This window comes from Neopsephotus bourkii, unplaced genomic scaffold, assembly GCF_033783945.1.
Source record: "Neopsephotus bourkii isolate Nb327-2 ecotype Australia unplaced genomic scaffold, CSIRO-AGI_Nbou_v1 NB_1279, whole genome shotgun sequence".
NCBI lineage: Eukaryota > Metazoa > Chordata > Aves > Psittaciformes > Psittacidae > Neopsephotus > Neopsephotus bourkii.
The window spans coordinates 2,746,302-2,761,913 of NW_026901764.1; the positions used below are offsets into that span (position 1 = coordinate 2,746,302).

The window sequence follows — 15,612 nt, forward strand, 5'->3', positions numbered from 1 at the left end:
AAAAAGAAAGAAAAGAAAGAGAGAACTCACAGGGAGATAACTAAAACTTACATTGGTCAAAGGATCATTTTCGTTTTCAGTAACACAGGCCTGGAGATTCAAACTGAGCGATTTGCAAGTGATCAGGATCTTCTTTGTAGGCTTTTCTTCAAATGGCTTTATCACCAAGTTTGTCCCTGGAAACTCCTTTTTCTGAGGATTCAATGCCTGAAACAAATTGGCAATATGTTATATATAGGAAAAGCATGGCATGCCAAAACTAAGTAAGCTTTTTAGAGGGCCTGGCAGTCACTGAAGCACCTGGAAAACCCAAAAAGTCACTACTGATATGTTCACATTACCTTGCTAAATGAGTGTTACTCCTAATTTATAGATTAGGAAGCAAAGCAAAAATATTACCTGAGGACATACACAATGTAAGAGGCAGAATGATAGATCCAAGCTATGTTTCCTATAATTTTGGTTCTAATTGTTTCTTGTTTGCTTGCCACTTCTGAAACTTTTCATCTTAATTTCCTCAAACAGATTAAACAGCCTCACATTTTCAGCCTATAACACCATATTTTAGGATTAGGCTTCAGAACTTTTCCCTTACTTATACACCACACCACTATTTCAATACACTTAATATTTTTAATAACGGTGCAGCAGTTGATTGACAAAAGCTTCAAGTTTGAATATATTACTGATCCCGATTTTTCTCATGTTGCCTTTTTAACTGAAGTTTCCAGTTAAATCACCAACAAATGTATCACAGTATCACAGTATGTTAGAGATTGGAAGGGACCTCAAAAGATCATCTAGTCCAATCCCCCTGCCAGAGCAGGAACACCTAGATAAGGTTACACAGGAACGTGTCCAGGCGGGTTTTGAATGTCTCCAGAGAAGGAGACTCCACAACCTCCCTGGGCAGCCTGTTCCAGTGTTCTGTCACCCTCACTGAGAAGAAGTTTCTTCTCAAGTTTAAGTGGAACCTCTTGTGTTCCAGTTTGTACCCATTGCCCCTTGTCCTATCATTGTTTGCCACTGAGAAGAGCCTGGCTCCATCCTCGTGACACTCCCCCTTTATATATTTATATACACTAATAAGGTCACCCCTCAATCTCCTCTTCTCCAAACTATAGAGACCCAGCTCCCTCAGTCTTTCCTCATAAGGGAGATGCTCCACTCCCTTAATCATCTTAGTTGCCCTGCGCTGGACTCTCCCCAGCAGGTCCCTGTCCTTCTTAAACTGAGAGGCCCAGAACTGGACACAATATTCCAGATGCGGTCTTACCAGGGCAGAGTAGAGGGGAAGGAGGACCTCTCTCGACCTACTAACCACCCCCCTTCTAATACACCCCAGGATGCCATTGGCCTTCTTTGCCACAAGGGCACAGTGTCAGCTCATGGTCACCCTGTTGTCCACTAGGACCCCCAGGTCCCTCTCCCTACACTGCTCTCTAACAGGTCTTTCCCCAACCTATACTGGAACCTGGGGTTGTTCCTGCCCAGATTCAGGACTCTACACTTTCCCTTGTTATATTTCATCAAGTTATTCCCCGCCCAACTCTCCAGCCTGTCCAGGTCTCGCTGAATGGCAGCACAGCCACAATGTACATTCCGTGCAAGGAATAACATTCCTTCAAGTATGAACTCTGACACTAAGTGATAAGAAAGCTGAAGATAGAAAGAAAAACAACCTGCACTTCCTACATTTCCAGCTAAACTTCTTTTCACATAGACCTCCAACTGTAATTTCCCACTGTTTTTTATATCCATTCAGATTTCTGTAGTCAAATTCAGTGTAATGAATAACAATAAAACCCCTGTTCTGATAACATGCCCAGTCCAAGAGAAGATTCTGCTGCTGTAATATCTTCAGTTTGCTTTGATGTTTCAAAGCTTAGCTATCCTGGACTTGACAACCTTCAGAAGTCATTTCCACCCTCAACCATTCTATGATCAGATATCGCTAGAGTCTACACCAAAATCTCTATAGACTAGAGATAGCTCCCCTCACCCTTCAAAGCTGAAGTCTCAGGTATACCAAATTTCTTGCTGGACTCCAACCCACTCTGGTGGCTTAGCTAACTCACCTGTATTTTAAAACTTCAAAGAACCTGGGGGAAAAATAAATATACATCACTTACTGCTATATCAGGATCCAATGAGAAAAGATTTAGCCGCTCTGTATTTCGAGAAGCTTTCACTGTTTCTTCCGTTTCTGTGATGTACTGTGGTGATAGATAATAAATTAGTTTTCTGCATAAGAACAGAAATCCATGGAGTTGTTAAGACTTCTAAATGGATAATCAATGTTTCACTTCTGACAATACTTCAGATTTCTGCAGTGGTTAACCCAAAGCACCTTCAAGCACTCTTTGAGTGTTATATGCTTGTGACGCAAGGATTTTCAGGCCATGATACACTTCTAAGGAACCTCAAAATAGATCAAGTAATTAGAATTCATATATGTTACTAAAGACAATGTTACCATTTTGTAAGATGTCAGAACTGTAGATCACTGTGCTAAAACAAATTTAGGGATTCCCAAGTTGAGGTAAAACCAAAGCAAACCAAACGATCCCCACAGAAAAACACTTGGGAAGAGTTAGAGCATAAAGTGGGGCAGGAAAGTGCAGTTCAGCCTTACAAGGCGGGCAGTCACACAGTTTGCAGCACGTCACCCAAAAGTAAGGCTGGGAGTCCTCTCCACATCTATCCTTCGGTCACAAGGCAGGATCAGTCACACCTGTCTTATTTCTGATGGACACATGCCTATGTTAATAGTAAGTTCTCTGATAAAAGTAACTCAACAACCTCCTGAACCCACCTGGTGCTTTCCTACCCTGCTTTTTAAAAGCTTATCCTTATGTCTTAACTTTGGTAATTTTCCCCCTGCTATTCAAGCCCATTTACCCAACAGGTAAAGTTATGTCCTACACATTCCCTTCCCCTGACAGTCCCTAATGATATCTTTGAAACATTTTTCCTCAGTCTAAACATGCTCAGTTCCTTCAGTCTTTCTCTGCACTTTGCTTTTCCTAATGCTTCTTTATTTTTCAATCTCTGCACTATTAATGGAGTCCACAGCTTTCCTGGTTGCTCAAGACTGAGCACAAACCTCAGCTGACATGGTACAGGACATACTCTTGTTCAGCTCCCATTCAACATTCTGTGTTTTTCACAGTAACATGACATTGCTGACACACATTAAATAACAAGCAAGACCAAGAGCTCTGTGTTCACTTTCTAACACACCCCACTCATGCAGAAGCAGGTCCTGATGTGTCCCTGGTCTACTGGTTTAGTTTGAGATGGGATCAGAAGATTTATCTGCCATAGACTAGGGACCACTGCAGTTAGGCCTAGACAGCAAGGGGGATGGAGAGGCGACACACTAGGAATAAACACTTTCAAGGGCAATGCAAGCATCACAGAATATGCAGACTGTCTACTTTAGCCTTGCAGGCAATCAGTGGTCTTTGAGCTATCTTTAAGATATATTTGAGATATCTGCATTATGCAAACCATTAGAAAGTATCTATCCACAGATGAGATGATCAGATATTGCTCTTGTCCTTAATAGCCCAGTTACATGTTATCTGGTTGGTCAGTTTTTATTTTTTTGTGTGTGTGGGTTTTTTTCCTGTTTTTTGTTTTTTAATTCTAGGTGACCACTTCATATATATGACTGCAACCTACATTAAAATACAGACAAAAGTCTGTCCTCCTTTGAATATACAGCTTTCAGTTCAAATCTGTGGGACTAACATCCTCAACTAGCATTTGGCTCTGTAGATAGTATCTATAGCAGCTCACTGACAGAAGATTACAAAACCAGATCATACGATCATTTAAGAAAAAGCAGTGAAACACTTCCAATCTAGTTTTCCATCAGAAAGCTTCTTATCACTGTCTACAATTATCTCATCCACATGAAGCAGTTTATGTGATCCAGCAGACAAAATGCCGCCCCTGACACTACATATATCTTTCAATGAAGCTACGTAAGGGGATAAGGAGTTCACAGCTTTCCTTGTAAGTCACACAGGAAATCTTGGCTCTCCAAGGGCCAAACTCTTCTGAAATGCAGTTAAAAGGAGTAAATATTTCACAGCTAACTGCAGGGATCAGATTCTTATTGACTTCACACATCCAAATCAAACCGCTCTAGGGAACACCCACTTTCTTTATGTTCAGTGGAGCTTTTCTCATCTAAACAAAGCCTGTTTTCTGTTCAGAAAGAGAATTATTCCTGTCATCTGTCATGCTTCTAGCAATCACAATGGGCTCTGCTATATATTCAAAACTTTCACAGTATAAATGATCATCTACTGGCAGTCATTTTTCACCTAGTTAGCACTACTATTAAACTTGTAAAGATAAATATAATTGCCATTACTTTTGCGAAGTCTGGGTGCAAGGTGTTTTCTGAAGAATCAGTCTCTTCTTGAGAGCAATCACAATTCATCGAAACTTCTGCAGGGTCTTGAAAAGAATTAAAAACAAAAAAACCCAATTGTTTTTATTATACTGGCTATTACCATTGGCTTAAAAAAAATCCTCATGCTATTATTTTTAGTCCTTTTAATATCACTGGGTTAACAAGTGGAAAAGATAACTAATGTGAACCTCTATCCTCCTCAACCTCACCTCCCACGGTTGCTTACTGTATCATAGAATCATAGAATGGTTTGGGTTGGAAGGAACCTTAAAGATCATGTAGTTCAAACCCCCCTGCCATGGGCAGTGACACCTTCCACTAGACCAGGTTGCTCCAAGCCCCATTCAGCCAGGCCTTGAACTCTGTCAAGGATGGGGCAGCCACAGCTTCTCTGGAAAACCTGTTCTAGTGCTTCGCCACCCTCATAGCAAAAAATTTCCCATCTTTTCCAGTTTAAAACCATTGCCCTTGTAAAAAGTCCCTCTCTGTAACTCAATCTCAATATGTAACAAGAGGCCTGACTCCTCAATGACACATCTGACACATTCATTCATGACAAATGAATGCAACAAAGACACTTTCCTTTGCTTCCTTGCTATTGGTCCCTTCTGAGGCAACACCAAAGGTTTACATCAACTGAAAGACTTTGGACTCCCAGTAAAGGGAGTCTTCAGTGAGGCATGGACCACCCAACCTCCTCTTTGGGAAGGGGAGGGGTGCAGTTCAGACTCCATGAGCTGCATATCTATGGATCCAGAGAACAGAACTACACAGCAACCTTTTTGCTTTACTTAGCTCATCAGGGACCACTCTGCTTTCACTAGGTAATTCAGCCCAATGTGAAATAAGTCATTAGAGCCACTGAGGGCTCTTCTGCCAAGAAAGTATCATGCCTTTGAACAAGTTAACTCCATAGCACATTCCTGTTGCTCGTTATCAGTTTTTTTTTACCAGTAGAGACTTCTGTTTTCTGTTAGCCTTATGTCTCTGACCTTTTAAACACATATTTCTTCCTGTTTCATTAATAACCCTTATGGGTAGGATTTTCAGAAGTACTTCTCCAATTCTGAAGTGCAAGTCTCTTGTGCCTCCAAATTATAAAAACATCTTTGGCTATATGAAGAGCATCCTGTTCCTCCAAAATTGGAATTTATTATAAACACCAGGCTAAAGCCTTCAATTACCTCTGAACTTCCCCAAGAATCAGATGCATGTGGATTCAAAGCTTTGATCCAGCTCAGAGCACAAGCAGTTCAAATCTGTATTAAGATTTCAAGTGTTTTCAGTCTTAGAATTTCAGTTGGGGTTCATCCAAACTGAACATGGATTTATTGTGCAGAAGTTACTGCCACATGAAAAGTACAGTATAACTGAGCATCCAAATCTTTCTTCCATAGTGAAAGCATATTAATCCACAAACTCACAAAAGCAAGACATAAAAAGTCAATAAACTTCCACAGAAAGAGCAATATACCACAGCTGGGACTTTTTTTTCTAACATTATTAGCTCCAGATTTTTAAAGACAACAAAATGCTGGAAAAAGCACTGACTGAACCTCTCTCCAACACAAAACTCTTTAAAACCTTCAGACTCCCAAGCCAGTAAAACACAAAGTACTGTAAAGTCATCGACAGAGAGGACTATATTTAAAAAGAGCTGCATATGCACAGTAGAGCCACGTTTCTCCTGCTGACTTTGCGGGGAGCAACTTTATCTCCCCTACAGCGTTTTGAAATGATCTGTGGGGAGTTAGCTGACATTGTTCAGGGATTGCCAAAAGACTGGTGCTGCTTTGTCAGAAATCAATAGGTGCAGAATCCATTACAGACTCAGGCAGTTAGAATGATTCAATGGTAATATTCAAATGTTCAATTCTTCGCATTTGATTAAAAAAGAAACCCAACAATACAAGAGACTATTCACTCTTACCCAATTTCAGGTCAGTGAGATCTGCACTTTTCCTCTCCTGAATGGTTCCCTCTGGATTTATTTGCAGGATTTTGTTGAGAGTGAAAATCCAGTCATCCATATCCTGCTCATTTTCAGCTGCCAGCACAAAGTATGTGAGGTCATTCATTTTCAACTCAAAGGCATGTTTCCTAAGCCTGTTATTCTGTTGGAACAAAAGGAAAAGAAAAATAAACACTAGAACTAATTATAAAAAAGTACTGAAATAGACATCCATAAGATAGACTTGTATATTATCATTCCTTAAACAGAACATTTAAGCAAAACCTTTAAAGAAAATTCAGGCACTCTAATATTAGTAAAAATTTATATCAACTTATAGTTGGGTCTTTGTGTATCTAAGATTTTCTATGGCCAAATATCTACCAATTTCTGTCATAAGAATTAACAGGTGCTCAGTTACTGAAACAGCTCAATAAAATTGAACAAAGTGATGTGATCAAATAGAATGTGCTTCATTCCTGAAATTTATCAAATTAGTGAGGCTTTTATCTCTCGGTCTTATGAAGGCAGTTGCATCATTTTTCTTTCCTCCTTGCTTAAATCTCAAAGAACACTGATGTCTCCTACCCCCTATTACTTCATCAAACTTTTACAACCACTGACTATGGACACTGGCACCACTGTTTCATTTTTAGTATTCCAGAAAATTGCCATCACTTTGTTGACACATCTAACCTTAGAGTGATGCTGATAGAAACATCTACTCCATAACTGGCCATTTGACTCCACTTAGTTTTCTTTATTAGCAGTCTCAAATAATATGACAATGGAGGCCTGTAGTTCTACATACTATAACTATTTCTCATCACAGTTCTATATCAATAAGTTACTAAGAATAGCTTCTAATCCAGATGCTGAGGTGATAGTGGTATTTTTATTTAAGAGGAACAGAGGCCGAATCGGATACTGATTAGCAGAAGAGGAGACAGAGAACCCAAGGCACTCAGAATAAAATTCCATTAACATTTTTTTCCAGCAGCAGAGATGATTTAGAAGATCCCTTCCCAATCTGCTGTTAATAACTTGCTCCAGTCCTTATATTACATGTCATGATCCAGCTCAGGAATCAGTTAAGACTGAAAAACTTCTGGAGCTTCTTGGGTCAACAGAATCAGTCAAATCTTGGCTTTTCAAACTGACCTGGGATCATGTGTGTGTGTATGTGCATGCATGTGCACTATTTTTTAGTTTTGCTACTGGAAGTTCTCCTGGTAGGAAATAGTTTTCCTCTCAAGTACTTTATTGAGGTGAAAATTCTTTCAGGGATATAAATTTCATCCAGCATAGGGTTTTGTAGCAATTGGTTCTCAGGTGCTCAATATTTTTCTTGATCCTTAAATCACTCTAACCCTCCAATCACTGCATACATTCAAATTAAGCTAAAACAAAGACTAATGTTTCACTGAAACCTATTTTTACTCATATAACATTAGGGCTTGACCAAGAGCTAGAAGCTGAACCAAACTGAGCCATAAATCTTAGGCAGTGGCCATTCAAAACTTGTAAAGATAATTTGCATAAGTGGATTGTTTATACCTATTTATGCACTATCTATGAAAAAAAATTGTGTTTTCATTTATCTTCATAAAGTTCTGAACAGCATTAAAATGAACGTATTTCTCGTCTATATTTTGTACTTCCCCTTACAGTCATGACCAAGATCTTTCAATCAGGTACTGTAACGCTATTAGACATAATCTATTAGAGCAATACATCTCATGCTGAATCTTAAGAACATTAAGGCAGGAAAACTTCAATATCCACTTTTCCATCTGCACTTCAGACTTCTGGCAAGCAGATGAGGTCTACAGGAAAGTCTTTGTTTCAAATCTAAAGCCAACTATTTTCTCCCTGATCAGGAAATGGGAAAAGAGTAAAGTACCCTTTCTCAGTTTGCTTCTCTATAAGTTCTTCCATGTGGTATATGGACCTTGAGGTTGATTTGTAATCTTCACCACTTAATTCCAAGTTTAAAATTTCTTCCAGAAGGAAATAATGCAAGATTGAAAAAGAAACTACATGAAAGAAACATCAGGCTAAGTCTAATGCCTGCAGGGTCATTCTTCCAAAATAACAGAACTGTTTTGGAAGTATTTTGTATTTTATCTGGAGATGATTTCTCCAGGATGTTTACTTGTATCAAACAGAAGCTCAAAGTCATTCATAGAGAGTTAAATGATTTATGGTGGCATTAAAACTCAGTAAATCAGAACTTTTACATCACAGTTTTCCTCTAAATCTTCAGTTTTACCGAACTCTTTCTTCACATTTTATGGTATCCTTGTTTATGACAACTGTACAACAGTTTCTTTGTTCTTCTCAGACCTATGATTCTAATTCCATTACAGACTGTGAAAACTAGCTGATAATCCTTGCCCTCTTAGCCCCTTGGCTATGACTCTCACTTCTTACTAGTGAAGACAGCTGATAAACTTGTGCATCCCATTCTAAATGTCAGTCAAAGATCAGTCGCAAAAACTAGTGTTGTAGTAGGCGAGAGGAGAACTTAAAGTTCAAACAGTTGCAGGAACACTGCAGATTTAGAAGGCAGATGCTCAACTTCAGGAGAAGGATTTCAAAAGTCTCTTGAACTTTTTTTATTAGAGGTTAGTAAAAAAGACAGCAGTCAAGACATTGTTGCTGTCACGGAGTGTCAGAAAACACAGCAGAACAGGCACCCTCTGGGATAACAGTTAATCTGCACCTAAAAACCACACTACAGCGATGTTCAGGACCTAACTAGAGCTCTGGCTGAGGCCCATCTTAAAGGACACACTGCCAGCAAGCAGGAGCTTCTAAACAGGATTTCTGTATAAGAATCAGCTCTATGGCTTCTGCCACACTTCCAAGCTACATTTCAAACCAATGGACTGACACTGGCAAAAATCATTGCTCTTCTACGTATTTACCTCCATCCTGTCCTATACCTGTTTAAAATAAAAAACAGCCTTTGTAACTGCACAGGGTAAAGAGTCACTCCCTGCAGATCTGGTACTTTCCTGGTGCAGGAATGAGGCTCAGCAGAGACTGTCAGCAAATGCTTGCTCCCCGGGTTACTCACTGACTGCATTTCTTGCTCTGAAGGGTTTCAGTGGTGAAGGAGAGACTTTCCAATCAACGGAAGCATGTTTTTATCAGAGGTCTTCCACTGCATTACCTGAAAGGTTTCTTTCAAGTCAACTTGCAAATCAGTCTGCACTAGCACTGTTACCAATCTTTACAAGTTAAGGAATAAAATATAACTAAAAAAAGGAATTTCCTTATTCAGTGACACAAGGGGCTAGATCAACTACAGTACATCCTATTGAAATAACATCTTGCACAGAACAGAAAAAAAGGGGGAAAAAATGAAATACATTAACAGAATTAGAGGAAAGGCAGAAGTAGGGGGTTGGAAGCTGAGGACTCAATCCTAGTGGGAATAAAAATAACAAAAGGTGGTATCAGACATTTCTGGGTATTTATTTTTCCAAGTCACAATCAACAAGAAGGCTCTGTCCTACCTGCTGCCATTAAGACTCTATCACCTCCAAAAGTGATGATCTTCAAGAAGGCTTAGGATACAGGATTAATTTACCGCTCGGCCAACAGCCAGTGTTTGTAACCTGAGTTTCTTTAACCCACAACAAGCACATATGCTCTTAGTAAGCATCAAGTAAAAACTGGCAGCTAAGAAAATAATTTCAATGCAACGTAACATTTTATGATATTTTTTTTCATGTGTGCCATGGGCAAAGAACATATGCATCATCTGCTACCATAATTCAACTGTGGTCTTCGTAACCTGTCAGTCTGAGCACTTGCATCGATTTCAAAAGCAAAACTAACAGAATTTTCATTTAATGAAACTCTTACTGAGACCACTATTCCACTCATTTGGACACCCAAACAATACAATGAAATAAACTGAAACTTACCTGTACAACTCCTGTACAAGAATCCAAGAAAATACATCCCTTTGGCTCCTTGGATATTTTTTCATCTTTGTAAAAATTCATAATATATGAGTTATCTGACAACTGTGTCAGCTGGAAGTAACGCTTTTTGAATGACTGAATAGGGGGAGGAAAAAAAAAGAATGACAATTTTTGTACTTCCAATTATTTTCACTGATACTTTAGTCACAGGGATAAGATAATAAGCAACTCCTAACTGCACTTCAGTCACACTATTTTGTATGCAGCTGCAATATTACTTTACTATTATTCACAATAATGTAATCAAACCTGAGATATAAACAGCTAAATGACAATAGCAAACTAGTATGCCTCTGTGGGGGATATAAACCCAAATGGAATAAAGAAAGAATAACGCTGTGCCCTTACCCGAACAGTAATACTATTGTTTACAGTGCTGTTGAAATTCCCTTTATAAAGCCATCCAGACTTGTAAACCCCTGCTGCTAATCCTCCTCCTCCACCACCACCACCTTTTGAAGATGAGTGAGATGTTGTATCCTGTATGGAAGACATTATTAATATTTCATGGATTTGCTTTTTGAATTCTAAGACAAAAGAAAACTAATATGTATCTACTTGACAACAAATAATCATCCTTTCATTCCTTTTAAAATAAGACATTAATATGCCTGGTGTGTGTATGATGACATAAGAGACAAAGCTGTTCCACTAACTTCAGTTATTTAAAATATGAAATATTTTACAGGAGATAACGAGACTCCATTATCCTTCTTTATTTGATATTAAACCAATAAATAACTCTTCCCCAGGGGGAAAACCCCAGCAAAACCCAGAATACATACTTCATCCTTATCCACATCTTCATGATCGATTTCAAATGAATGTGAGGGCAGTTTCTCTGGTCTACATTCATTTCTAGGAGGAGAGGAAAAATGTCTTTAATTATTATTGGTTTTTTAAATAATCATGCACCTGCTACTTCAGGGAGACAACCACCCCAAACCCTCATGGCATCTTCAGTACACCTACTGCTGTGATTCTCTTACTTCCTTTAAGTATCACTACTGTTTCAAAATACAGCTTTTTTTTAATCCCCATCTATCTCTTTATTTCAACGCTATGAAGTTGCAACAATTCTATGCAATCTCTTCATTACTTTTTTACCACAACAGCAACAAATTCCAAAGAGATATCCCACTTAAGGCTATCAAATCAATGAGAATGAATTCTTCGATAGCTTTTTCTAGCCAAGAACAACATTATAACACTCAGCTTAAAGCTTCTATATGCCTTCAATATTTCAAGTTATTTTTAGTCTTCAATATAATGAGCACAGCCTCAATGTAATTTGTAAAAATACACAGATACCTTTTTGATGTGGTGCTACTTAAGATATGAAGATATTGTGGAATTAAAACCAAAACTGAACATGAAAAAGCAAAGCACTTAATCACCTGCTTATTTTTAAGTACTTAAGTAATTGTACTTAGGCCCAGGGTACTTTGTATGTTGGAGAACTAAACCTGAAGTAACAGCCAAATACACATGACAATATTAAAGAATTTGTTTAAAAGGAGAAAAAAAAAAGTATATCTTTCTGTATCTTGAGAAACACCAACATTGCTCTCAAATTCCTGAAGATGACAAACCTTATCTTGGAAATGTTCAGTTATCATACGAAAATATACAGGAGTTGTCATGGTAGAAACCATTGTTTATCTGGAAGACTGACCTATCCAGAACTTACTTTCACCTACCCAACCTCAGAACAGTAACAGAGCAGTATTACTCTCTGCTGTGCAAGGAAGCAAATCCAAATGGAAGTTGAGAAACCACACACACTCCTAAGCTACTTTTGTCTCTCAACTTAGTGAGCTTTGGCCCACACTTGCGCATAAAGTTAAAATGGAAGTGGTAACTTTGACCATTTTCATTTTCTATTAATTCATACACAAGTTACAGTTTAGGAAGATAACAGTAATCTATCTCCTATTTATTTTCCCCATTTCAGTGGTCTCATGATGTGACTACCCCACTGCAACCAAAGTCAGCATTTCAGCAGAACCAGGAGAGCCAAGCACACACAGAACACAGGAGTGTTTGACTCTGTTTTAATTTGCTCTAGGTTTCATGTTTATTTAATGTAAACAACTGATCAATATTTTGAATAAAAGGAACATTTGAAATCTCTTGACATCTTTCACATCTGTAAAAGCATTAAAATTCAGAATATTTGTGACGGAAATCCATTTCAAGTTTTCCACTGCAACCAAGGGCAGCTGCTAAATATTCTTACACAAACACTCTCTCCCACCCAAAAGAGTCCCAAACAAAAAATCTCAAGCCACATCCCACTTTTTTACAAAAACCACCATTCAAGCCTTCACATCTTTAGACAAACCCCCTGTTGACTGATGCTTTCTGGCCACACGTGGGCAGGTAACACTGCACACATTTGCTTCAGGATCTGTAGCAGTAACAGGACAAGCTAGTCAGCTATTGGGAAAAAAAAAACCCAAACCAAAACATAACCCCAAACCTTAGACCCTTGGTGCTACCAGGGTGGGGAAGGAGGAGTGAGAAATCTGCTGGATTAGCAGGGTGTCAACCCCTCACAGCAACTCTGCTCCACTCTGCCACTCCACCATCAGAGAGAGAACTTGTCTCATTAAGCCACCACCCTTCCACAAGCCTTGGGTGTCTAAGTTTCTTAGAAAGAAAGAAATCCTTCTGTCCTTCCAGGAGAGCTATAAGAGAGATAGAGCACAGACCACTGCTGCTTCAGGTATCAGATCTCACCAACCACCCCACCACTCAGACCTCTGTGTCATTCTCCATACAATAAATTTTTCCTTTGCTTGGATGGAAATCCTTTTGGGCATGCTTCTCATCATTCTAGGGCAGGCAGATTGAACATGGTAAGGATGTGACTCTGTTTTGGCGCAACCACTTTCTCCTCTGCCTACATGAAGGTGCAGAATTCCAGGGGATCAGACTTGAAATATCTACCAAATGTTCCAAGATTTCTATAAACGACAGCAAAAACTTTGCTGACTATTTCTATTCCCAGACACAGTGTCACCACAACACCCTAAACAACCCCTGTTCTTCCTCCACCCTTCCCACTTGCTCAAGAACCAAGAACACACCAGTACGAAGCATAAAAAATGGTGTGAAAAGAGGTAGTGAGAGCTCACAGAGAGGAATTTAAGAGGCAGAGGGACCTGAGAAAAACCTCAAAGGAGGAACACACTCAGAAAAAAACTAAAGCAACTGCTAAACGTTTTGGTCATGTTGTCGTGCACATCCTTGAGCTCTTCCTCAGTGCCACAGCACCGCTTCAGGGGACCTGCATTATGGACATGTTGATTGCTCACTGCTTGCCCCAGGTGGTTGGCATCACATTGCAACTGGTTCCCAACCAAAAAGGGTCAGTATTCAAAACCAATAACTTCAGTATCTGATAAAACTGTGCAGCCATTACTTGACATGTTGTACAACTGTGTGAAAAAGCACAGTGTGACCTCACATACAAACAGGTATAAAGCCCTTCAGCACCGCTGAAAGCTCAGTTTGTGTGCTTCTAAATGGGAAAGCCCATGGGAAGGCTCAGCACACCCTCAGTGAATGGAAGTACTTCAGCCACAGTTAGATCTAGTACTGTAAATGATGCTCCTTTCTCATGATGCAAAGCTAAACACTTAACCCTCATCCAATCTTTCCTGGTACAATGATTTCCTATAAAGGAACCGATGCAACAATATGCTCAGATTTCTGGTAGTTTCTGTGTTTCTGTGACAGCAGTTTTGCCCAAATTAAACAAAAAACTGCAGAAACTGGGCATTCAGAGCAACAGACACCGAGATACAAATACTACAACATGGATGTATCAAGCCACTTTATTTTTTAATGAGGAGATTTAGTCTAAAATGCTGAATTTGTAACTTGGTTATGCAAATCAAGGGCCACTGATGTTGAATGGGCTGGAATTAGTATGAAATAAGATGGATTCCAAAATAGCTCTGTTTAAGGTCTGCTAAACTCAAAAGCCATGCCAACTTTCAGCAAACAAAACAGACGCTCCTGCTGTAACTTTGCTTCTGAAACATCAGCCAGTGCTGCATTCAAACTATTTCCAAGTATTGTGTTCTGATACATGACAAAACAAGATCTCTTGGGTTTTTATAATCCTCTATGCAAGAGGGGGGAAAAAAAGTGAGGTGTGAGACACCATACCATCTCTGGAGCATGAACTCAAGAAAGCAAATCATAGCAAACACCATATTAAAATTACCTTCATGGAAGAGGATGTATGTAATCAGCTAAAATGTGCTTTTGTGCAGTCACATCTGTCAAATGCATATTTCATGAGTGAAGATGCTTAAGGTTAAATTGAAAACTACTGTGCTGCAAGCATTTCTCTTGAGCATTAAATGCATTAATTTTCTAAAACAATCAGTACACTGGGTACTTAAGGAAAGGTATGTTTATAATCTCTGATTAGCCTTGCTCTTAATGGCTTTTTGTGCTACCGTATTTACTGTTCATAAAAATACCAACATAGAAGAGAGAATGTAGATCGGAGGGAAGGCTTGCAGCCCAAACTCCTCTGAACACAGCACCTAAAGTGATCATAAGAATCGGTTTATTGATTCCTGCAACAACATATTTAGTTAGTACTAGTTTCCATCCTATCCAAGCATGTAGCACTTATTGTTGTGTTAGGTACACATAATCTTCTCATCCAGTATCATGATTTTAATAGCCTCAAATTCCAGGAAATGAGGTGGTAACACAGCCCCTTTGGGTATTCAGTGATTTCATTAATTTAACTGTTCCCTAAAATGCTCCTCAGGGCACAGGATATATTCCTGTTTCTGGCAGGTTTGTGGGTAGAAACTCACTCATGAAGAAATGAGCACCAAATTCTTAATTTCTTTCCATTCAAATCAAGGAACTTATTCCCTCTCCTCCCAGCAACTTTACATGGATTTTAATCAAGCACAGAAGGGATGCCCACTTACCCAGACACCTGTACATTTCTGCAGCCTTGTATCACTAGGGCTGCACCAGTGCGCACTGGACACATTGCACCCAGTTCTTCCATATGGTGCTGCCATAAGGCACTAAGTGAAATCCTACTCCTCTGTTACACAGGGTAACTAAAAGGAGAATTAATCCCAGTTAAAGGTGAGTGACATTTATGTATTATAAGGAAAAATGAAAGCCAGCTTTCCTGTATCAACTGTGCTTTGAATACGCAAATATGCTTCTAAGGATTTGAATCAGCA

The 15,612-nt window shown here is 39.1% G+C and overlaps 1 protein-coding gene across 10 annotated transcripts in view; it reads right to left on the reverse strand.

Moving 5' to 3' along the window:
- Window positions 1–15,612, reverse strand: part of DOCK10 (dedicator of cytokinesis 10) — a 159,664-nt gene that overhangs the window by 64,640 nt on the left and 79,412 nt on the right. For 9 of the 10 annotated variants that reach the window (XM_061365177.1, XM_061365183.1, XM_061365179.1 and 6 more), the window contains exons 5-11: window positions 11,164–11,236; window positions 10,727–10,858; window positions 10,319–10,453; window positions 6,360–6,543; window positions 4,388–4,473; window positions 2,133–2,216; window positions 52–207 (exon numbers count right to left, since the gene is read on the reverse strand). In XM_061365177.1, the coding sequence (XP_061221161.1) occupies window positions 52–207; window positions 2,133–2,216; window positions 4,388–4,473; window positions 6,360–6,543; window positions 10,319–10,453; window positions 10,727–10,858; window positions 11,164–11,236 (850 nt within the window). The remainder of the gene's footprint in view (window positions 1–51; window positions 208–2,132; window positions 2,217–4,387; window positions 4,474–6,359; window positions 6,544–10,318; window positions 10,454–10,726; window positions 10,859–11,163; window positions 11,237–15,612) is intronic. The other variant, XM_061365182.1, reaches the window with a different exon arrangement.